The sequence below is a fragment of the Phaseolus vulgaris genome, chromosome 5, assembly GCF_051622355.1.
Source record: "Phaseolus vulgaris cultivar YP4 chromosome 5, ASM5162235v1, whole genome shotgun sequence".
Lineage (NCBI taxonomy): Eukaryota > Viridiplantae > Streptophyta > Magnoliopsida > Fabales > Fabaceae > Phaseolus > Phaseolus vulgaris.
In genome coordinates this window covers 40,619,018-40,642,452 of record NC_143502.1, presented here as the reverse complement: position 1 = coordinate 40,642,452, position 23,435 = coordinate 40,619,018, and the positions used below count along the sequence as shown (strand labels likewise).

The 23,435-nt window shown below is 32.9% G+C and overlaps 4 protein-coding genes across 7 annotated transcripts; 1 reads left to right on the top strand and 3 right to left on the bottom strand.

The window, feature by feature from the left end:
- Window positions 1–564: 564 nt before the first annotated feature.
- LOC137817029 (uncharacterized) lies at window positions 565–5,531 on the bottom strand. 3 transcript variants are annotated; one of them, XM_068620239.2, is made up of 3 exons: window positions 4,854–5,531; window positions 1,211–3,669; window positions 565–1,079 (listed from the first exon to the last, which is right to left on the bottom strand). In XM_068620239.2, the coding sequence occupies exons 2-3, from the start codon at window positions 3,524–3,526 to the stop codon at window positions 780–782; spliced, it is 2,616 nt and encodes an 871-aa protein (XP_068476340.2). In that variant the 5' UTR covers window positions 3,527–3,669; window positions 4,854–5,531; the 3' UTR covers window positions 565–779. The 3 variants fall into 3 exon arrangements, with proteins under 3 accessions (XP_068476340.2, XP_090158799.1, XP_090158798.1); XM_090302673.1 differs by having other exon boundaries at window positions 1,211–3,661; window positions 4,854–5,328; XM_090302672.1 differs by lacking the exon at window positions 4,854–5,531 and adding an exon at window positions 4,070–4,801.
- Window positions 5,532–12,313: 6,782 nt separating this feature from the next.
- LOC137817044 (G patch domain protein) lies at window positions 12,314–14,826 on the bottom strand. Of its 2 annotated transcripts, none has more exons than XM_068620260.2 (5): window positions 14,558–14,826; window positions 14,314–14,466; window positions 13,946–14,207; window positions 13,156–13,272; window positions 12,314–12,852 (listed from the first exon to the last, which is right to left on the bottom strand). In XM_068620260.2, the coding sequence occupies exons 1-5, from the start codon at window positions 14,699–14,701 to the stop codon at window positions 12,740–12,742; spliced, it is 789 nt and encodes a 262-aa protein (XP_068476361.2). In that variant the 5' UTR covers window positions 14,702–14,826; the 3' UTR covers window positions 12,314–12,739. The 2 variants fall into 2 exon arrangements, with proteins under 2 accessions (XP_068476361.2, XP_068476360.2); XM_068620259.2 differs by having other exon boundaries at window positions 14,310–14,466; window positions 14,558–14,734.
- A 3,768-nt stretch (window positions 14,827–18,594) lies between these two features.
- On the top strand, window positions 18,595–20,711 carry LOC137817025 (UDP-Glycosyltransferase superfamily protein). The gene has a single exon (XM_068620234.2). The coding sequence runs from the start codon at window positions 18,811–18,813 to the stop codon at window positions 20,278–20,280; it is 1,470 nt and encodes a 489-aa protein (XP_068476335.2). The 5' UTR covers window positions 18,595–18,810; the 3' UTR covers window positions 20,281–20,711.
- Window positions 20,712–21,550: 839 nt separating this feature from the next.
- Window positions 21,551–23,426, bottom strand: LOC137817026 (BTB/POZ domain-containing protein). Its single transcript, XM_068620236.2, has 4 exons — window positions 23,202–23,426; window positions 23,003–23,108; window positions 21,868–21,988; window positions 21,551–21,774 (listed from the first exon to the last, which is right to left on the bottom strand). Exons 1-3 carry the CDS (start codon window positions 23,311–23,313, stop codon window positions 21,910–21,912), a joined length of 297 nt encoding a protein of 98 aa, XP_068476337.1. The 5' UTR covers window positions 23,314–23,426; the 3' UTR covers window positions 21,551–21,774; window positions 21,868–21,909.
- Window positions 23,427–23,435: the final 9 nt, after the last annotated feature.

Sequence of the window (23,435 nt, the reverse complement as noted above, 5' to 3'; positions counted from 1 at the left end):
TCGTTCTTTTAGAATACATTTCTAAATATTTTTTAGTAATTGACTACGTCTTGGTATTTATTTTTTATTTCTGTGGATTTCAATTCATAGTTTTCTCCAAGTCAGATTTTTACCTTCTTATTCTTCAAATGATTTTTAGAAAAACCTAAATTTTGTAACTAATATATAAATTTTACATTTTTCAATTATTAGTATGAAGCAAAAAGTTTAAAGGTTAAATTGTAGGATTGTGAAGGAATATTTTCTTCTCATATGCACATTGTTTGTATCTGGAGATTATTTCAAATCCTTTGATTTAGGCATATAAAAAAACCTTAAAAGGATACTTAAATTAAAAATGCTCTAATTCCAACTTCTAAACTATTACTACCCAGTTACAAAGAGAAAGTTAACCATTCATATAATAAGCAAAATTATAAGTGAGGTTGAGTGGCAGGAATAACAATCCCACCCAATTTTGCTTGAAATTAGGTTTTGTGGCTCCGAATATTGCTTGAAAAGGCATATTGAGTGTGGTCACTTACCCATAAATGATACACGATTTATTTGGGGGTGGGCCAAGTAAGACAATGAATATGCATAAATAACCAGAAGCTAAAATACAATTTACTCTCCTATTCACATTTCAATTGATTCATGTTTCAGAAGGAAGATTAATAATCTTGTCATGAACTTAACTTCTACCAATATGTAGTAGATATGAGTAACACACTAATATCTTGGCTGGTTACCCACATTGTTCATAAAGACATCAGACACGACTTCGTGTTAATTTAATTTTAGACTCTACCAACTGGAGAGTGGGGAGGATAAGCTACGTAAGTTGCAGGAATGTCCTCCGATTTGCCAGAAGCCTTTAGTTCATCTGTTTGCACCAATACAGTTTCCCTCGGATTTTTTCCTTCCATGTAGTTTCTTGATCCAGAAAGTTCATATGAGATCAAGCCATCCACTAATGATATGCAGATGGAGAATGCTTGCAAAAGTGAGAATGAAGAATCAAAAGCTACCGAATATACCCCAGGCTTAAAGGGAGAAAAACTGAACGCAGGTTGGTTTTCTTGGTCCTGGTCATTCCCCTGTAGTTAACATTGATGGTTATTACAAAAATTAACTTCTGACGAATTATCCACAGGCCGTCATAATTAACAAGATTAATAAACAAAAACCTTAGAAAAATAACCAACTTAAAAATTAATCAACACAATACCTGGAGGAAAAGCTCAAAGGGATGTGGGAAACAAGCTTTCGAAATTCTTGATTTTCTATACGTTTCACTTTCATTTGCCAGAATCTTAAGTTTACAAGCCACATCCCAACCACCACAGTCACATGATCCACCTTTTCTCCAGCGCTCAATCAGTGATGAAGGTCCACCATTACTTGGAAGACTATGAACCCCAGTTGGGAGCACAACTGTTACATGTAGATCTTGAGTGTCATCGTTCTGGCGACCAGTCTGATGTGCATAATTGATAAAATCGATAGCCTTGGGTGATTTGACAACAATAGCAGCAAGCTCGTCGCTTGGTTCGTAGTCAGTAATCTGACCATCTCCCTGCTTTAGCTTTACAGAAAACAAAACAAACTCTTTATTGGCAGTGGAGTCCACACAATTCTGGCTACGCGAATCATAATGGTGTGAACCAGAAACCTTCATCTGGGCAACAGCATGGTGAATAAAATCAGAACCTTTACTTTTGCTTGCTTGATTCATCCAACTTCCCCTCTTCTTTTTACCCTCGCTAAAGGTAAAAAAGGTATAGATACGGTCGCATTCATCTTCCTTTGAGACAGCCAAGTTCTTCACAGTGGCTGCAAGAATGTTGCTATTATTGTCAACAGCAAATGTGAAAAGGGGCTGACCATTCTTCACGGCAATTCTTAGAAGTGCTTGAAACGTTGATGGGGCATTCTTCTTGTTCTTTGACATATCAACTGTACTAATTGTAGTACACCCAACCCTCTGGCCCCTGACCAGTTCTTTTTTTTCCATAGAAATTTCCACATTACTTGGCCTACAAATCTTATTTGTTAACACCACATCTTTATGAGACGACTCCATTGAGCGATGACCTGTCTTCGGTTTTAGCAGTGGATCCAGTAATCGCCTTAGAGGGCTACTAGACCTGCTTTTGGAAGCATCACCAGGTTTATCACTGCCTGAACATTTTGTGCTGGCATAACCTCTCGCATTTTCTGAACTAGATTTAAGTGCTGCTACAGAACCCTGATGTGGCACATGCGCAACCTCTTTACAGCCAGAAACTTTACCTGTAAAGCCAATGCTGAAGCTAAATCGCCGAAAAGGTGAAGAACTTCTTGATTTCTCCGTAGTTACTTTCTGATCTATTCCCTTCATTGGCCCATTTGAAGATGAAGATGCACCAGTTTCGTGTATCTTTTCCTCGACCTTTCTAGATCTGCAAGGACTTATTCCTGTTCTGACCGGTACAGGTGCTGATAAAGTAGGAGCAGGAATTTTAATATTTACTGGATCCACAGAACTGGATACTGACCGTTTTGGCTGGGAATGGCCTCCGCTAATTTCGTCTGGCTGATGACAGGTGTAGGAAATATTGGAATTTGGATATCTACAAGGAAGTTCCTTAGGTTTTTCTGAAAATCTTTTTTGAGTAGGACTTGTTAGCTTTTGACTCAAGGAGCTTCGAATATCAGGAACTTTCCGATGATTATTCTGGGGAGTGTCCCTAGGTATAATGAGAACAATCGATTTGCTTTTCCCAAGCATAGCTTGCTCACCAGAATCATTATTTGGTTGTCTGAAATTCTCCACTTTCTTCTCTGAACCATCATCTTGAGCGCTCATTTCAAGCTTAGTACGTGATGCTGCCTCACACATCCCACCATTTGGAAAGATATCACTTTCCTTAATAGTAAGTGGATTTTGTTGTCTCCGGTCACATCCTCTGAGCATACCAGCAGCACGATTCTGGGAAAGATGATCCCCAACTCGAGCATACTTACTGTGTGTGTCAACATTAATGCTGTCACCTTTAAGATTCGGACAAGTTCCAAAACTTCCTCCAGATGTTTTGACAGATACAGAGTATTCTTTCATTGGAGTTGTCATGAAGTGGGATTGCAGTGATGAACGAGATATTCTTTGATGAGAAGGAGAACTAAGACCTTTGCTAGAATTACCAGATAATCCCTCTGTTGAAACAGAAGATGATGTATTACTTGTAGATGTTGAGCTCCGACTACTCAAGGGTACATGTTTATGGCTGTACTGCCACTGTTGTAAACTGGCCCAATCCAGCACTCCAACATTCAAAACTTTTTCAGGAATTTTTTCTCCCTTCTCGAGATAACCTGGTAAATTTGACATGTACCTAACCAGCTCATCTTCCTCACTTGCCCTTTTGTAAGCTGATTGCTTTTGCTGATTTCTGTATGGTTTTAAAGAGTGGGCGTGTTCCTCATTTTTGGTAATTTCATGATGAAAATCAGCATATGATAAAGTTTTCTCCTGTTTCAACCTGTCATCAACTTTTCTATTCATGCTGATGAATGGTTCCCACAACTTCACTCTGACCTGGCATCAGATGAATAAACTGTCTGGGCTGCAGCTTGAAAATGATGTACCAACTTGTTGTCCAGAGAGTGCAGTTGGAAAAATACCAATGTTTCTTTACAGCTGCACAACTGAATTACAATCACAAATCAAATTTCCAGAAACAGAAATTTCATGATAAATGTAAAATCAATATTGAGAATATATGTAATAACCAAGGGTGGCTTTCACGACCATATTATTTTCATTTCATCCTTTAAAAGCCATGACAACCAAATGCAAAAAATCACAATAGCATGAGTTATTACATATACTGTACCAAGTTACCAACTATCCAACAACTACATTGAAGACAAAACTACCAAAAACTAAACCTGCCACGGTTATAATTGATTCACAGCACCAAGAAAGAAAACTCAATCATGTTAACTCAAATGGAAAAGCCAGTAGAACTGTAAAGCAGCACCGATAAGAATGGTAATTTTTCTTTGGAAAAGGTATGATTAGCCTCTAGGAAAAAAGGTCTCTTACAATTTCTCCCCTCCTTTTACAGACCACCCTGTTCAGTTCAGATAGAAAGTACGGGCAAAAGGTTGTAAGGGAGCATTCAAGCTTTTAACTCTTCCTAATCAATTTGATAGTGATATAACTGAATGTTATTATGTGATGACTTAAAGTCCACATAGTTCAACTGCCCCAGATAGAAAAAACAGGGAAGTAGTACAACAGATTGAATAATACATGAAACCTAAACAAAACAATGCGTTGGTTAACTAGTTAATGCAAAATTTAAAGTCTGATATAAAATCAAACAAGCTGAGTAGTGTAGGGGCAAAACCGAAATCAAAAAAAGCGGAAACTAAAAAACAAGATTAAGTGGTCCATGCAAACCAATTTTCGAAATCCAAAAGATAAGGCATCATGCAACAAACGACCACCGGTATCAAAATCTCTACCCAAATTAAACGAAACGGTCCAACATTCAATTATTGCTCAAACTTATTCAACAGCATTTTCCTTCAAATTTCAAAATACCAAGGCCTCGTTTGGAATTTGGTAAATTGGTCACCACCACGAAAAAGTAAACAAAAAACAAAAAGGGGAAGGCAACAACTTTATTTGAATAAAACACTTTCACTTTTCTTTCCACGCAGCACTATCGCCAGGGACAGCACGGTTGCTGAAAAACACTAAAAGCGTCGAAACTCAAAACCCTCGGTCACGTTACGCACGTGCATTCAAGAGATTAGATGAATCAACAATTAATAATTAAACAAAAAATAAAAAAATGGCGTAACTCTAATTGGAAGCATACCGGAGAAAGGGGGAGAAGAAGAATCGGAAAATGCAGAGAAACGGAGGGTGGTATAGCTTGGAAAAGAAGCAAGGAAGTGTCGGTGCTGTGGAAACGACGTCGCAGCGGGAGCGAAAACGCAAGCGAGTAACCCCAAAACGCGAGAAAAACACGTCGTTCTCGAAAAACGCAATTGCAAACTCCAATGCGGAGAAGAAAACGAGAAAGAGAGAGAGAGAGGGAGCGTTTGGTTGGGTTCTCACTTTCTGCTTGTATGTTTCTGAGAATGCGGTGTGGCGCAGTGATAGATAGTCAAAGAGGGGTGAGTGAGTAGATAGTGAAGCAGAGTGGGGCCCACCTGGTTTTTCATCAGACGGCTGAGAGAGGGGTGGGTGATCGGACGGTGATGGTGGGTTGCATAGAATAGATGGAGGGCATATTCCGGGTCCCACTTGTGATTGTTGTGGAGAGTGAAGTATGAGTTGGTGGGCTTGGAGGGACCCACCTTGGGATTGGGCTCGGAGTGGGCTTTGTGGAATATGCAAATGAAGTGAAATTAGGGATTGTCGTGTTGCGGCGTGTTTGGTGAGATGAATGAATCATGTTTGAGTAGCCGAAACAATGGTTATTGGGTTCGCTTTTATCCTTTTCTTTGTCGCTTCAGCTCCATGGCCAAACGCGGATTTCGCTTTCTGCGTTGAGCCACTTCAACCCCTTTTTCATGGATTTTAATCTTTCCGTATTCACTTTTTCTTTTCACCCTCCTTTTTGTTAAATAATTTAAAATAGCCTCTCTTTTTTTCATTCAAATTTGTAAAAATATATGAAGAAATAGACTAAGGTCAAAATTGTTTTATTTTTCATGCTGTTTTTATTTTGAGATGAATAATTATTTATGTGTTCTAGTTTAAGATTTTTTTTAAACAAAACTTTTAATTAGGACTATTGTATTTAAAATCATATCTAATAGAATATTGTATTTAATCTAGAAAGTAATTATGTCACAGTGACTTTACGCATTCAATAAAAATTTTAAATTATTATAACTAATGTAAATTTAATTACAAATATATTTATTAAAATATTTTAATAATTAAAGTGTACTGATAAATACAAAATAATAATAGAGAATTCATCTCCAAATAAATGTAGTATCCAAAACCAAGCATTGTTATAAGTAATAAGTGTATCATTATTTTCAAAAGTCAATGAACAAAAATTTACTTTCCTTTGCATGCTCTATAATTTAATATTGATTACAAGTTTTATGTATATGGTATAAGCAAAATTATTATTATGAATAAGAAACATTTAATTTATTATTCATATATCCAGTATATACAAAATAACTATCAAAATTATATTAGTGTTGCATCACTTTCTAATTTTTATCCAAGACTTGAATCAGCTTTATATCCTAGGAGACTTAGGTTACATGTGATGTCACGATGTATTGTATTTTTTTTTTTTAACATTGACCCTAAAAACTATAGTCAATATTGAATGAATGCACAATATTGAATGAAAATGCACTATGCTAATACTTCTAAGTAAAGAGGTTTTTTATGGTTATTAATTTATATTTTTATCAAATAATAAAATTATTTTTTAACCAGTTATATAATTTATAATTTATGTCAGGATGTCATTTACACCATAAATAATAAATTATTTTGGTCATAAGTATAACATATGTTTCTCCGTTCCCTCTCACATGTTTTTTCTTCTTTCACAATTTTTTTCTAACTTATCTCTACTCTTATTCTTCCAGATTTCGTATTTTTTTCATATAGCAAAGTAGATGAAAAATTAAGAGTTATTTTGAATCGATTAGATTTTTAAATAAAGTAAATTTTTATTTGATTTAAAAATATTTTAATTTCTTACTTTTAATGATTTTACTATCAATTTAGTGATGTTAACAGAATAAAATTAATTTTTTAACTTGATTAACTTCATATTTAAATTTAGTTATGTTTGAACATGAACTTTCTTTGAAAATTTTTTGGAATTTGTAATTACAGTTAAGAAAAATTAATTATATTTTTTTTATAAAACCTTAGAATAGATGAACATGATTTTGATTTTTATTTAGAAATTGTGTTTTGTTTGAAAACTTCTGAATATTCAAAATTGAGTGTACTGAGTTGCAGGTTAATATGAATTTTAGATTGATTTAGTGATTAGACTATGCTTGTTAAGAATATATATAGAGAGTTTGAAGGATCAAGATTGAATTGGAATGAGTGAAGGATGTTGTTTGAACAAATTATAAATTGTATTGATTTTTTGAATTGTTTGAAAGTTGTATTTGTTGAAGTGGTTTTAAATGAAACATTTGAAAAGTTTATTGGTTCTCTAGCATGGATTGATTTTTTTATATTTTTATTCAAGCAAATAAAGATTCAACATTTGCTCCTAGTCAAAATTTATTACATTAAGTACTTAACATTAATGTAAAAGTTATAGTTAATAGTAAGGACATCATTTTTTATACTTAAGAGTTTAACAAACAACTTAAGTATATCCTGACTCATCCCACTTGGACTACTCCACAAGACAATGTGCACCCTGCAAGAATCTCTACTTGAACAATTACTCCGCCGAGAATTAAACTTATAACCTTGGTTCTAATATTAATTATTTGGAGAACGCTTACTATTAAGCCAAAAGTCATAGCTAATAGTTATGATGCAACTTGTTATACTTTAAATCGTAACAACTCAAATGTCTTAAATTTGATCAAATAATAGTGTTTAATAAGACATACTTAATACGAATCTTTTACAATGAGTCACTAAAATATACAACTTGTTGAGTGTATTTTTTATATCCATAAGTAAATTTTATGATTTTTTAAGTCGGTGTTTGATAAAATTGTATTGTTTCTTGTTTGCTTATTACAATGTTTCCTTTACATACATTTTTCTTACATTAAAATTTTATTTTAATAGTTTACCTTGTATTATTTTGTATTTTGATTTGCAATTATTCATTATGCCAAGTACATGATATATTAATTTGAAAAACATGCTTTAAAATCAAACCTTTAATTTTGTGTTAAAAAAAACATTTGACCAATTCGGCTCCTGATAATGAAGAGTTAATTATTAGGCACCTTAAATCAAAACACCACAATGAATCAGACCCAAACCCTAATGATGCTGCCTGCATCCCTTACATAAATAAACTAATCACTTTTCAAACAAATAACAACACCACCATCATCATTAGTAGGCCAGAAGAAGTTCTTCTTTTAAAAAAATAAAAACGAAAACGTAGTCTTAAATATTGCATTGCACATGAATGACCCCATCACAATCATAAAAATATTCTTGGGTCAGGAATCAGATCATAACTTTCTGATCCTATTCTTATTCTCTAATTCTGGTCAAAATTCTAAAGAAAAAATAGAATACTTGGTTGGTACCTGAGGACACAGGAAAAGTTATAATGTTAGAACAATAGAAGAGACATGTAATGTTTATATATATATATATATATATATATATATATATATATATATATATATATATATATATATATGAATGTGATTCATGATATGATGCAAACCTTTAATGTGAAATCATGTGATATCAGAATAATTTTGAATAATCTTAAGGATTATTTTTACGAGATTGTTTACACCTATTTATAATATGGGATATTGTATTTACACTATAGAATTCCTAATACTTTGACTAAAATTATGAACCAATTATTCTTTAAAACACTAAACATAGTTAAAAAAAAAAAACAAAAGGGAAGCATCATTAATGCATGTGCATTGTATTAAAAATAATCATAGAGAGTAACACGATCAAAATTCAATTGCAATGTCTCGGTTACAATTATTATCAGCATATTGTGGAAATGATTAATGGTGAAATTTCTTATGAAAATATAGTGTATAATTATTATGCAGTATCTATCAGTGGATTTTTTTGTTTACATCTTCTGCTAAGTATGACATCATAAAAATTAACAATGTTGCTCCAACAAAAATATTGTCAAGCTAATTTAATTTTTAAATATATTTTTAATTTAATAACTTGTTTATTAAAATGGTACTATGTTTTTTTTTTCAAAATGTAACAGTTAACTTTCTTTTAATCTATACTTGTTAACTTCTCATATTAGTTTTATTTAATATTTTGTTATCATAATAATACAGGTAATTCATTAGATTTTGAGTGTTTGCATATCTCTCTTTCATATACTATTTATATATTTTTTCTAAGTTAATAAAAAGAAAACAAACAAACTTTAAGAAATCATTAGGCAAGTAATTGTCTTTCAATAAGTTGGGCTAAGAATACATGAACCTCTTTAATTTTGGGCCGCTTGTTCCTTAAACGAGACCCGATAAACTTTAGTCAATATCTTCCAACACCATATCATTTTAACATGCATCCTATATTTTTGTTAAATTTTCAAAAAAATTTCTGAATTTGAAAATCTGGAATAGTAATTATAATAAAAAAATAAAAAAATACATTTCGAATAAAAAAATTTGAAACACAAAATTGAAAATGCAGATAAAAAATTTCAAAATTCAAAAATATGTTCCAAAAATCTAAATTCAGAATATTTCTAGGTAAAAAGTTCCGGAAGTAATTTTTATTTACATTTAAAAGTTATTTTTATTTTTTGAGAGACATCTTTGTTATTTTGAATAGCAGATTGGATATGGATACGTATATTCATAAATTGGGTAGTGTAATGATTTTAAAAATATTTAATATAAAAAATCATAAATTTATTATATATACAACACAGATGCATGATAATGTAAACACCTTTTCTTTTGTTTTTTTTTTTCTCACTCGTTTCAATATGTTTAGTGAATTAAACTTGTGTTAATTAAATGTCTGTATTTTTTTCATGTTAAACTTTTGCTGTCGAAAGAAAATGTTGATATAACAAAATATAAGCATCTTATATACAAATAAACATTTTTTTATAATCAGAAGTTTAGGTAAATTGTACTATGACCATTAACAGATCATTTATTAAGAAGAAGATGTTGTCACATCAATAGAAAAAAAATTAGGATATTTTACGAGATAAGATTGACTTTTATACTTAATATTAAACTTTGATGATTACTTTATAAAAAATAATATTGTGTTAAAAATTACATGGTATTTTTTTTCAATATTATTAAGATAAGATAATATGTGTAAGATATTTTATGAATTAATTGTTGAATACTTTGTAAATTTTCCCACAATTTATTCGTTTAGCTTCAACTATGTTCCATTTACTAAAAATAATTTTCCAATATTCTTTTCAATTATGATAAAAAAAATTATTTCCTTAGGAATTTTGCTTTTAGGAGAATGATTTATGGAATTGGAATGAGATAATATGTCATTGATTTGAATAAAATGATAACAATGATTAAGTGTAATTTGGTAATAAAAGATGATAGTTTACTTTTTTTTTCATATTTGTTTGGCGTGAAATTAAATAAATTGAGGAGAATTATGATATTAAGTAACCTACAATATAAAAAAATCATTAAATAGAAAATAATTCTAAAGATAAAAAATAATTAGTTGTTATAGTACTAAATTAGATACTATTTTAGAGACTAAAAAAATATTAATTTCTAAATTAGTTTATATTATTGATAAATAGTTTTAAAATTGGTATCTAACTAGGTACCGAGGTTTTAATTACCAATTATTTAGATCTAAATTTGATAGAAAAATCTTAGTAGCTAATTAGATACCAATTTAGAAGCTATTTATCAATAATAGAAAATAATTTAGAAATCAATATTTTTTTAGTCTTTAAAATAGTATCTAATTTTAGTTACTATAACAACTAATTTTTTTTCTCTAAAATTCGATTCTATTCAATAATTTTCTTGTAGTATTATTTGATAAAGAAGATTTCAGTAAAGGTTAAAATTATGTTATAAAGGATATCTTGAATAGATTATTAATATGTGTTTCTAAAGCATAATAAATATTTTTAATAGATATATAAATATTAAATATGAGTATTGTTATTACATATTTATTAATAGAGTGATGAAGATCTTAAGATTGATTCCACATAGTAGAAAATTGAAGAGAAGTGAAAAACTTACATTGGAGAGAGACTTGGAAGGTTAGTGACATTTGTTGTTGGAGGTGTTGTTTCACTCATTTTTGTAGAAAGTTATAGAGATGAAACTATACTACAAATAACAAATGAGAACAAGTGAAGAGTGTTGACATAATAAGTGTGATAGAAGCTTCACTCTCACCCAACAATGCAAAATTGATACACGATTTCAGTGTTGTATTTGAGAGATTATTTGTATATTTTTTAATCTCAAGAATGATCTATTAAAGAAAAGAATGAATAGTGGTGCTTTAAGGTCATGGGATATCACTTCTTTCTCTACCATTATTGTCTTTTTCTTCTTCTTCTTCTTCTTCTTCTTTCATACCTTTTTTTCTTTTTATATTTTCACTTAATTTAATGTGTCTTAGTCTTACTACTATTTTTCTCAATTTCTTTGTTACCAAGTCTCTTTACTTGAAGACTATAAGATCTACTTTTGTTTACTAGCTATCTACTTTGAATCTTGGTCTTGTTATTGTTTGAAAAGTGTTCTTTATATGATGTCCATGTAGAGATGAAAAAAAGTTTTTTTTTTTTTTATATACCACCGGTATTGTTCTTTAAATATGAATAAAAGTCTAAAGGGTTATAGATTTTCTTAAGAAAATTGTCCTTTTTTTTGGATGTGATAATACATGAAAACAGTTGATTGAAAATAGAGGGATACAGTGACATTGCAAATAGGTTGTATGAGTATAACCTGTGAAAGTTACATATAATGGAGACATAGGAGATGTTTGACAGAATGAATGGATAAGCAATCACACACCCATTTGCCTATGCAATGCTAAATAGGAGACCCACCAGAATATTTATTTCTAAAATTAAAATCTGTAACACTAATTTTATAAGCTTGAGTTATAAACTTATGATATAAAATCTATTCACCTTTGTATGAATTTCCATCTTATAAGAGTTAAATTTTTTAACCAATCCTTTAATATTAAACCTAATCCATTTAACTAGGAATGATTCATGAGCAGAAAGCTTAATTATACGATGCATGAATATTCGTTTTCGTTGTTATCCTCTTCCAGAGTTGATCAGTCAAAGAGAGAAATAACAAGAAAAGTGAAAAAAGGTTTTGTCGTTTTGGATTGACGTGTTTTGCATATTCTGGAATCTAAAACTTAGATTGATTCCTTTCATAGAAAGTGGGAGCTGACTGGGGCTATGAGCATGAGGCACCACATTTGTTGAAGAATCAACAAAATTAAAAACACATTTATCTACTTTTTTATAGTTTTACATAGCAAACAAACGTAATTCTTTATTTAACTGTGTATATCTGCATAAATTCAATGTTCTATTTCAGGTTTATTGGAAGAGATAAGAAGAACTTAAAAAGAGTAAACAAACAATGGAAAAGCAAGGTGAATTGTTACAAAGGATTTTAAAAGACATCCTCTGTTCTTATCTAGCTTGCAAAGAGACTGAGCTAGATTTTATTCATAGTTTTTCATATTCTGTCACCACCACTATGCAAAGTTATACCCAGGAGAAGCAAAATACAGAACAAGACATTATTAAATCTGTATATTCATTCCTATTCCTCGTACTCTGCTGCTGCCTGCAAGATTCTCCCCTCTGTATATTTATCCGATCTATCGTATGGGAATTTCTTTTCTGCTTTATTCTTCTTCTTCTTCTTCACACCTATCTTTTGTTTCTTTTAGTTTGAGCAACACTACCGAAACACTACTATTATTATTATTATTATATCAATATTATTGTGTATGTACGTGTAGAAAGAGGAGTAGTAGGCAATTCACGTGCTTCTGTACTCCTCAATAGGCCCACTCTTGAGGCAGAATCGTTTCATTCTGGATACTTGCCGCTGCTTTCGGTGACTGCTGGTTCTGAAGTGAATACATGCCATCCCTGTTACTCACTACAACATCTGCAAAAAAAATTATAAATATAACTACATCATGGTATGAGTATTATATTCAAAGTTAATAACTGGGACAGATTGCAACTTGGTGGTTGTGAGCATGGACTTTTGGAGACTGCTCTTGCTTCCAAATTCAAAATTGTACTACTTAATCCCTTCCCATGAATCAGAATTTATTAAGCAATTCGTGCTGGATAACAATTTTATATACTATTTATTTCACTCCATAAAAATATGAAAAAATGCAATAACTATTGCCGTTGTTGGAGGAGAAAGTAGATGAAATGAAAGTGGTTGAATATTGAGTACCGTGGAGAGGATGGAAGGCACCAGGTTTGGGCCCAGACGTGGCAGCCATTTGATCGAAGTGGAGTTGCAAAGCCTGGACAACTCTGGCAGGTATAAGAACCGTGGAACAACCTTTACCTGACACATTGCACATAATAAAAATCATTTTTTTTATGTCCGACGTGCAACCCATTAAAGTTTTATCACGGGTTTTCAACGTGAAGAAATCAGAATCCCTGAATTCGGTCACCAACTCTCTTAACTGTTTTTTGAGTAAAGAACAAAAAAAGTAAAAGCTCAGATAGTTTCTGAAAATTATAAATCTCTTTTAACAAAACATCGTTATTCTGTGTATTGATCTATTTTTCACATTCCTAGCCATGGTGCCATCAAATCACTAATGTAAAAAACTACAGAGATTAAATTGGAGTTTTTGTTTAATTTGAAAAGGGTGTATTATATTTTCGTGGTTTTGCCAAGAGGAAAAAAAATCACAAGTGCAGCATGCGATAATAGATGATCACAGAAGATTCGTATTGAAATTCAAACACCATAAAAAAGAATAATGGTCAGCATCAGCCAAGGTTCACAAGCAAAGTGGGAGGTTGAAGACTAAACTAAAGGCAATTATTTAGTTTGAACAGAGAAAAAAGGAAAAAGAAAAAGCAACTTGCAAGTGGCATGCTTGTTTCCATTTCAGAATTTCACTAACCAGCAGCTTAAACATCAAGGAAACAAACACAACAGCAAGAAAATAGTGCGAAAAACGCAAATTCTTAAACATCAACTAAAATTATGCGAGTTCGTTCACCTTGCTTGTTATTAGTGGGTTCGGAAGGGGTAGGGGCTCCCCCACGCGGCAAGAAAACGCCGGTCCCACCTCTGGAACCAGGCCCATCAAGAAACAAGGCCCGCATGCCGGCACCGAGAGGGTGTTGTGGGCCGGGCCGCGGCGCGCGGGCCCTGCGTACGTTCCCCTTCTTGGGCTCGTATGTCTGCCCTTGGTTTTTCCGACGCGGAGCGGGTTTCTGTTTGGCGGACACAGCCACCTGCTCCTGCTTCACCCCTGACAGCTGTCAACACGCAAAAAAAAAAAGTTAATTAATCGATCAAACAGTTTTAATCAAAGGTAAATAAATAGTATTTACTATTAGTGATAGGAAGTGTGATCTTACTTACTTCAATGGCTCGAATCTGTTCCTGAACGAGAGATTGGTGAGAATTGAAGCTCTGAAGCTTCCCGAACATGTCGTAGCTGCTCCTCCAACAGCGCTCTTCGCGTGATGGTTCCTGAGAGGAAGCTTCTGCAGTCCCTGCTATGGCGTCCCGTGACTTGACCAGAGAAGAAACACAAAGTTGTTATTACGGTTATTGTTGTTGTTGTTAGTATTAATGAAATGAAAGTGGTTAAATAGAATAGTACCGAATCGAGATGGTGAGAGTGAATGGGGGAGAAATTGAAAGTGTGGTCGTCAGAAAGCAAGAAGGCAGCCATGCGGTGAGTCAACTCCGCGACGAAGTCGTGGTGGTTGCCGTCGTCGGGGAGAGAGGGAAGAGGAAGAGGCATGGTGGTTTGGAAGATGAAGATGAAGATGAAGATGAATGAGAGAAAAGGGTTTAAATGAAGGAAGAAGAGAAGAAGAAAGTGTGGGGCCCAGTGCCTGTTGGGGTTGTGCGTTTTGTTGCGTTTAGTAGTTGGAGCATACACTGTCATTTACCTATATCTACAACTCAACTGCCATTTGTTGGACTCAGTATAAAACATTCTAACTACCTTTGAATCACACACTCTCACTAATACCACACGGATAAAATCTCTAAAATTAGATACGGAACACGGATCTATATATTATATAATTATGAATTATATAAATTGATAAAATAAAATCTCTAAAATTAGATACGGAACACGGATCTATATATTATATAATTATGAATTATATAAATTGATAAAAAATTTATGTGTTCAAGTATGTTGCAGATTATATTTTAGAATAGAATTTTTTTTCAGATTTATAAAGATTTGTTTTTTATTTTTATAATCATAATAACAATTTATACAATAAAGTTTGAATTTTGAAAAAATTAGTATTTTTCCTTTTTAAAATTGTGTTAGAACATACCAAAATTATTAAAAATCTAACAAATATTTTTTGAATTAGATACTTTACGAATACGTATTCTACCGATATCATACGAGTGTAGGTGTCCACACCATTCACGGATACGTATCCTACCGGTGTCATACGAGTGTAGATATCCACGCCATTTAAGAGAAGTGTTGGAATTTCGTTAACTCCTCTACCACTCAAATTCTTACTGTTATTCATTCTTCTCTCTCATCAAACCATATTATTAACAATTATTTACGCTTCATTACAGAACCGATTGTGGTGGTGCTTAGTTTGGTGTGTTAATTAATGTGGAAGCTAAACAACTGTGCGTTCCTTCTGTTGCTATTCTTACTCGTGTCACCATTAATGAGCTCAAATAATTTGTGTGTGTGTCATTTCTAATAGTTAGCTGCTGAATTTGGTGTTCCCTGCTCCTTACGTCAAAAGCCCAATCAATGATTGATGTTGAACCGAATTAAACCAGACTTGAATGAATGATTAGGGACATTTTCCTGCGTTTAAACTAATGTTGTTAAACAAAAGAAGAAAAACCTTGTTTTGATGAAACTATTTTGACATGGACAATCTTAATTCTTCAGAATTATTACGTAGATGCTTGAATTTGTTTTTGCATAACAAGAATATGAGATGACATCATCTTCACGTTAGGTAAGTATAGAGTGTAAAATGGGTTAATATGGAGGATGAACATTAAAATAGGTCACCTACTACTCCAGTTATTGATAAGTTTAACTCGTTCTCACGATTTTCATTAGTCAAGTTAGAGACTCTGCTCATGAAAGAAGAATGAGGATTGTATAAATTAACTTGTTCAAAGTAATTTTACATGTTACATTGTTTCAAAATTTTGAATAGTCTCCGTTGAGGCATGTCGTGGCCTAGAATGCTAAAGGTGAAAGGAATAATCCAGAGTAGTGTTATTATTACTATACATAGAAGGTGAAGGAAAAATTGAAAAAACATAAAGACTGTCTTTAAGATTTTTTTAAAAAAGTATTTCATTTGTTTGATTTTTAACATAACAAGAGTTAGAATGAAATTCAGATAAAATATTATTATCATTGCTAAATTTGGAAACACTATTAATGAGATTCTTGGTAATTTGACTAACATGCAAGATGGCACACGAAAAATTGTATTTTTTATAAAAGGATAAAATAATGTAGTAGATCCAAAATAGAAATTTTCATACATGTACATTACTTGATTTTACAGTTTATGTGTTAGTATATGAATGTTTGGAAGAGAAATTATTTTTGTCATTAGTAATGTGATGACATGCACTATGTCGGGATATCACAAAAGATCTTGAACAGTGGATGATGTTCTAAGAAAAGAAAATATAGATTCAATTGTATTAGTTATAAAAATTTGAGATGAATTTGTAGAAATAAAAGTATGATTTTTAGTATCATAAGGATGACAACAACTAACTAATAGGAGTATGACTTGGTTTATCACATATTTGACACTAGATTTTCTAACTTTGTCAAGAATTCATGGAGTTCCAAGAAGTTCTTTTATTAATCTTTAGATCAATAGACATCTTGTTTGTTGTTATAAAAGAGTTTTGAAGGTCAAAAAGTGGTTGTAAGATTAGACTCAATAGGATTGTGATCAATAGTTCTAACCGTTTCTCTTGAGAGAGAAGCAAGCTTCAATATCTTCAACAAAGTAAAGATTAATATGGATGAGAACATGTGACAAAATCATTATATTTTTCAGATAAACTATCTAATATCGTTTCAACATAATCATCTATGAATATAGAAGAACCGATGAGTATCAAAAGTATTCTTGATATAAAAAAGATATGGATATATGAATCCATAATATTTGTTTATGTATTTGATGTTTTGAAAGCATTTTATTTAAACAATCGATTATAAAAATCATCATTCATACTGAAACATTTGTTTTTTATCGATTATAAAAATCATCATTCATACTGAAACATTTGTTTTTGTATAAAAGCTACATACATTTCAAATAAATTATTAAATTTTATATAACTTTTACTTTTGAGCAAAGGTTAACTAAACTTTGAATTTTAGATTTTCTGCTCAGTTTTTGAGTAGTGATTTTATTGAGTCTCTAAAATACAATCATTTTTGTACCTGACGTGTCGATCTTCTTCTTCTTCGGTCAGTCGTTCCTTCTTGGTGTCTCCTTCGGTCGAGCGGGAAGGGTACCTGCGAAGGCACTCCGACGCTCAAGTAAGTATGAGATTCTAAGTGTGGTTTAGTAAGTGAATGAAAACGTACCTTTCTCTGGCTTGAGCACCGTATTTATAGGATTGCCTAATGGGCTTTCTACCCCTTGGGCTCAGGGTGGTTATGGATAGGTCTTACCAATCGTGCTCCGGAATACCCGGGGAACATATCTTCTTTAAACGCGTATTCCTTATTCTTCGGAGGTGTATCTTAACCACCTTAGCTTTGTCACACATGCCCTCACATTTATTATGCGTTCGGTCGGTCGGCCACGTTCGTCCGGTGCCTACCGGTACAATTTTAATATTTTAAAATATATTAAATTTTTTTAATAAGTTAAAATTAGTACATTTTAAAAATATAATAGAAGGATAATAAAAAAAAATCCAACAAGAGAATCATGACTATTGTTAGACATTACTAAGCTATTTTGTATATAATTTTTAGCTAACAATTAAAAATATATTAATTGCACTAAAAGTATGTAATATTTCTCTAATAAAAACATTCTTTAATTCCTAGAACATTTCGGTTGATGTGAAAAATTGTATTTATTTTTTATCCATGAGTTTAGTTTTAATATCTGTCAAATTTTTTATTTGTCTTTTATTCTTCCAAAATTTCAAATCATTATTTTACTGTAATATTGATTTTAAGATTGATAGATATACATTATTTGGGATGGTAATATTTTATTTAATACATAGAAAATTAATTATTATCATATAATATTAGAAATTAAAAGTAATAATTTTTAATTTTAGAAGAACAAAAACAAATAATTTTTTAATAGAAATCAAAATTGAAACATACTAATACTATAGTTTAAAAACATCTTACTTTTAACCATTTAAAATCAGTGTTAAAAATGCTTTTCTTTTGTACTATATCAGTCTTATAGATTAGTGCTAATAAAATTTTATATTTATTCTAGATTCAAGTGCCATATGTGGATCTATGAAGAGATCATTCAATTTTTGAAAGATTGTCAACTGATATACTTCAGTATGCATGTAAAACTAATTTTTTCATATATACATACATATATATATATATATTTATCTGTCAGTAATAATAAAGAAGCTGAAAATTGGTTTGATGGAGCTACTTTTTCATAAAGCAAGATTGTTGTTGAAGGAAGCCTAATTATATTCATGAGTTGCTAAATTATTAGAAGTGTACAACCTTATTGTGCAGAGTCCTAGGTAGCATGTGATAGGTTTCTTGGTTTCTACTTTCTTGTCCCCTATGCTACTGCTTAAAACTAATCATGCTAATCTTGTCTCTTTCTCATCTAATACTCAACGTTGTTGCTTTCCTCAGATCAAATGTCCATGGCAAAGGATCGAAGTTCTATATTCAGTTTTCAATATTTCTGTTACGTTGTCATCATCCTTTCCATATGCTCCATCATCTTATCTCTCTCTTGGAGTCACTGTTGCAGTCAGTGTCATTCACCATACCAAGTAACAGTAACAGAGAAAAATCCACGAATCAACCTCCTTTCATATCCCTCTGCATGGAACCACCTTGTGTTCTCCTCAGAGCCACCTTCAAAGTTTCTTAAGATTGCACTTTTTGTCAGGAAATGGCCACACAAGTCTCGTGCAGGGGGGCTCGAACGCCACGCCCTCACACTCCACCTTGCCCTTGCTAAAAGAGGCCATGATCTTCACATATTCACCACTTCCACAGACTCCTCCTTGTCCAACTCTTCAATTGATCACAACTTACACTTTCACTTCTCCAAACCAACACCTGCTGGTTACCTCGACCAAGCTTCCGTTTGGGAGCAATTTCAAGCACAAAACTCGTCTGGTAAACCGTTTGATGTTGTTCACACTGAGAGTGTTGGACTTAGGTACACAAGATCTCGATATGTTACTAATTTGGCCGTCACTTGGCATGGTATTGCGTACGAGACCTTTCACTCTGACATCATTCAAGAACTCCTCAGAACACCCCAGGAGCCAAAGACAAAGGCTTTGACTGAAAGAGCTGTGAAGGTTGTTGAAGAGGTCAAGTTCTTCCCGAATTATGCTCATCACGTTGCCACTAGTGATCATGCAGGGGATATCCTAAAGAGGGTCTACATGATTCCAGAAGAAAGGGTCCATATTATTCTGAATGGTGTGGACCAACAGGTTTTCAGGTCAGATGTTTCAAAGGGGAATGAATTCAAGAAGAGGCACGGAATTCCGGATTCGAAGTCATTGGTGATAGGACTGGCTGGGAGGTTAGTGAAGGACAAGGGGCACCCTTTGATGTTTGAAGCTTTGAAGCAGATAATTGCAGAAAATAGCAGTTTCCAAGAGAGTAGCATGGTTGTGGTTGCTGGGGATGGTCCTTGGGGTGCAAGATACAGAGATCTTGGGGCAAATGTATTGGTTTTGGGGTCCTTAGAACAGGCTGAATTGGCATGTTTCTATAATGCTATTGACATTTTTGCAAACCCCACTTTAAGAGCACAAGGTTTGGATCACACTTTGCTAGAAGCCATGCTAACAGGGAAGCCAGTGATGGCTACAAGGCTTGCAAGCATTGCAGGGTCCGTAATAGTAGGCAACGAAATGGGTTACACATTTTCACCAACAGTGAGTGATCTAAAGAAGGCCATATATGAGCTATGGATTAGTGGAAGAGATGGTCTAGAGAAGAAAGGTCAGGTTGCCATGCAAAGAGGTTTGCAGTTGTTCACTGCCACAAAGATGGCGGCTGCTTATGAGAGACTTTTTCTTTGCATATCAAGTGCAATGCATGAGAACCATTTCTGTGAATACCAACCATCAGGTTATTAAATTAATTAGTATCAGAATATTGGAGAAAAAAACAAAAGGAGAAGCTTGTTGCTACTACTGATCAGTGTTTTTGTGAAGTCAAACAAATTAATGATTAACTACTAAGCTACCACCGTCCTCGCACATGCTTACATGATATCTTAATTCTTAAGTCGACAATCTTTTCCTTAGGTCACAAGCAACAACAACAACGAAAGTCTACTACCTTTCGTAATGCTGATCCTTGCACGGTACCCTATCTAAGCACATTTCCACAACTTCTGAAACACCACGCTGTCATTGCATCAAAAATCTGACTCCAACTTTATGCAATCTGTTTCAAATAAGATCTTTCATCAGCAATTCTCCACAATAACATATTATGTATTTACATAAGTGCATCTCTAGTTTCCTCATTTCTGTTTAAAATCTTCAAATCATATGATTTTTTCCAAATTCAGATTGATGAATTTGATCGAAGTGTACTTTAGTTAATTGGTGAATTTTACGTAGGTTTCAGGAAATAGAGGTACGCCCAAGAAATTATTCGACGAGGAAAATAGGAAATTCACTCAAACCATGTTAAGAAGATAATATTATCAGTACTTATTAATATGTATTTTGAAATTGTGAAAAATCGAACAAATCATAGTAATATTATAAAAGAGCTTGGGTCCAATGACAATTTACTCTAGGTCCCAACGCTTAGATTTTGAAATATGGTAAACTTTCTAATTTTATAATAAGTGATTAATTTATTACAAAATATCAATAATAAAATCTCACTTATTTCAAAATTAACTCAACCAGTTGCAATTTTGACTTTTAAGATAAAAGCCCCAAGTTACTACTTGAAAAAAAGAAATATCAATTGCAATGAGATTTTGTACACAGCCAAAGAGACTATCACTATCTCATAATGCTGACTTTCTTGTTGTCTTACTAGAGAAATCCAAGTGGCAAATAATGCTTTACTTATGATGCACAGCAGGAGGCATTGGAGAAATATTAGCTAACGGAACAAAGTAGAGAGGGAAATGAAAACGCAGAATGAAGGAAAAGCTCATTCTGGATTGAGAAAATGTCATTTTCAATTTGAAATTTGTACAGGAAAAATGAAAGTAGATTTTTTGTTAAACTCACGTATATTTCTATCATGGGAAGAAGTAGGATATAGGAGTTTAGGAACATAAGGTGAGAGATGAAATCCATTTCATGTTCAACCATACGTCAGAACAGATGCTGAGCGAATTTCCTTTCCTTGTTTGCCTATATTGTTGTAAGGGTAATGGACATTAAAAGAGCCTTTTGATGTTAGTATTTTTTTTAACCAGTTGATTTACACAGCAACATCAACCGACGGCATCTTTGAGCCACTCAGAGTCATGCAAACTGAGTCTAACAATCACAAAATATACAAATTACATATGTACTTAGTTCCAGCAAAGACAGTTCCAAATGGCAATTATAATAAGCTCATTTCCCTTTAAAAGCCCAACCAAGTAATAGTTCCATCTGCATAAACGACACAAGGAAGACATCAAAAATCAAAATGACAAGAAAGACTACTATTATTTGTTAGACTCCAGGAGAATAATAAAGGCTTACAATGAGGACGAAGAACTATCACCGTTGGGGAAGTCAAAGTGCTTATGTATGGAGGTAATTGGCAGCCATCATTAGCTCTAGAGTCAATTCAGGTTCAATGGGAAATTCCGTTTCCTTCCCACTAGTAAGAGCAACACCTCAAGTCATTAGATAGACATTAGCACAAGATAAAATGAGAGATTTCGGATCAAAGTTTCCCAAAGTAAATACCATTTAAAAATTTATTGGATTTGTGTAAGAAATATGCAGCTATACTACACAGAAAATGGGAACTCAGAAATGAGCAAAGATTGATATGCATGATGGAAGAAGGTAACAGAATAAAAGAATGGTGCACATTTTAAGGTCTAGAATACACTTTAAGATCATAACAGTGTGACACAGACTAGATCCTATGACACAACAAATCAAATAAAACCATATGTTTGACTGGAGCACTAAATTCCACAAAAGTTCGTGTTCCGTAGCATACAAAGCTTCCATCCAAGTATAAAAAAAACATTTAGTCTTTTACATCAAAGAAATATCCAGGATCACTTGGTAGAATCAAATAATTCAACTAACTATACTATAGTTATCTTCCCCCCTGTTCTAAATGATCCAACTTTTAGTGCTCACTAAAAATGACCTCACAATGATATGCACAAATAAAAAATTGAATGAAGTGTGTATTGCTTATGCACACAATAACTAGCAAAGCGGTTATTGAACATGCTAAACACTAGATCTTCATGTCACAATTTACACGATTTCATCAAGGAGATGTTATTACCCTACAGTAAAGTACTCAGGGAAATCCTTTTTCACCGAGAATCAAGTACTAAAAAATATTTATCCATAAAGTCAACAACCATGGATCTATTTTGAAGCGAATTGGTAGTAAGTGCAATTTTGGCAGATCCATCACCCATTCCGTTGTGGGGGGAAATTCACTAACATCACTATTGCATTTTAAGATAATAGGTTGCTCTTGCTCCCAATACAACCTATCATGCGTTGTTAATAACTGAAGATAGACCTAAGGCTTTTGATACACCAAAATTCATATTCAATTACACAAACAAATGACTAGTTAAAAACGAAAGAAACATCGTATACGGCAATGTTCCAGTAGCGAAGTCAGAGAAAGGAAAACCTGGCAAATTGGAGATGCCAATAAAAGTACTGGCAAATCTTCTCCAGAATGGTGGTACTGATCTCGGGAAAGGTGACTTCGCCGTGCTGCCTCTCAGCGAAACTCCCTGTGAAAGATATCATTATTATGTGTATAGTAATGAAATTTGGAACCCTAATTGCAGTGAAAAGGGGCAATTTAATATAAGATAATAGCGAACCTGGAGAAGTGAGCATGTTATGTATGGTCTGTGAAACCATTGCAGCTTCTTTGTCGACCACAAATTCGAAACCCTCCGCACTGATCAGCTTCACTGTGTCTTCCTTCTTCATCTTCTGAATCTTTCTTCCCTTCTCCTTCCGTTTAACTAACCAATCGATTATCGTCGGAACGTAAACGTTTGCAGTTTCAAACTTACGGTTTCTGGAAGGAAGGGCTTTGATCCAGGCCTTTT

Excerpts from the sequence above, each read along its gene's own strand:
- LOC137817029 (XM_068620239.2), bottom strand. The coding sequence starts at position 3,526 with ATGAATAGAAAAGTTGATGACAGGTTGAAACAGGAGAAAACTTTATCA. Across the intron at positions 1,080-1,210 it reads CCTTTGAGCTTTTCCTCCAG|GGGAATGACCAGGACCAAGA; the intron begins GTATTGTGTTGA and ends TGTTAACTACAG.
- LOC137817044 (XM_068620260.2), bottom strand. The coding sequence starts at position 14,701 with ATGCCTCTTCCTCTTCCCTCTCTCCCCGACGACGGCAACCACCACGAC. Across the intron at positions 14,208-14,313 it reads AACAGATTCGAGCCATTGAA|CTGTCAGGGGTGAAGCAGGA; the intron begins GTAAGTAAGATC and ends GCGTGTTGACAG. Across the intron at positions 13,273-13,945 it reads ACCCACTAATAACAAGCAAG|GTAAAGGTTGTTCCACGGTT; the intron begins GTGAACGAACTC and ends GCAATGTGTCAG.
- LOC137817025 (XM_068620234.2), top strand. The coding sequence starts at position 18,811 with ATGTCCATGGCAAAGGATCGAAGTTCTATATTCAGTTTTCAATATTTC.
- LOC137817026 (XM_068620236.2), bottom strand. The coding sequence starts at position 23,313 with ATGAAGAAGGAAGACACAGTGAAGCTGATCAGTGCGGAGGGTTTCGAA. Across the intron at positions 23,109-23,201 it reads TAACATGCTCACTTCTCCAG|GGAGTTTCGCTGAGAGGCAG; the intron begins GTTCGCTATTAT and ends TATCTTTCACAG. Across the intron at positions 21,989-23,002 it reads TGGCATCTCCAATTTGCCAG|TGGGAAGGAAACGGAATTTC; the intron begins GTTTTCCTTTCT and ends TGCTCTTACTAG.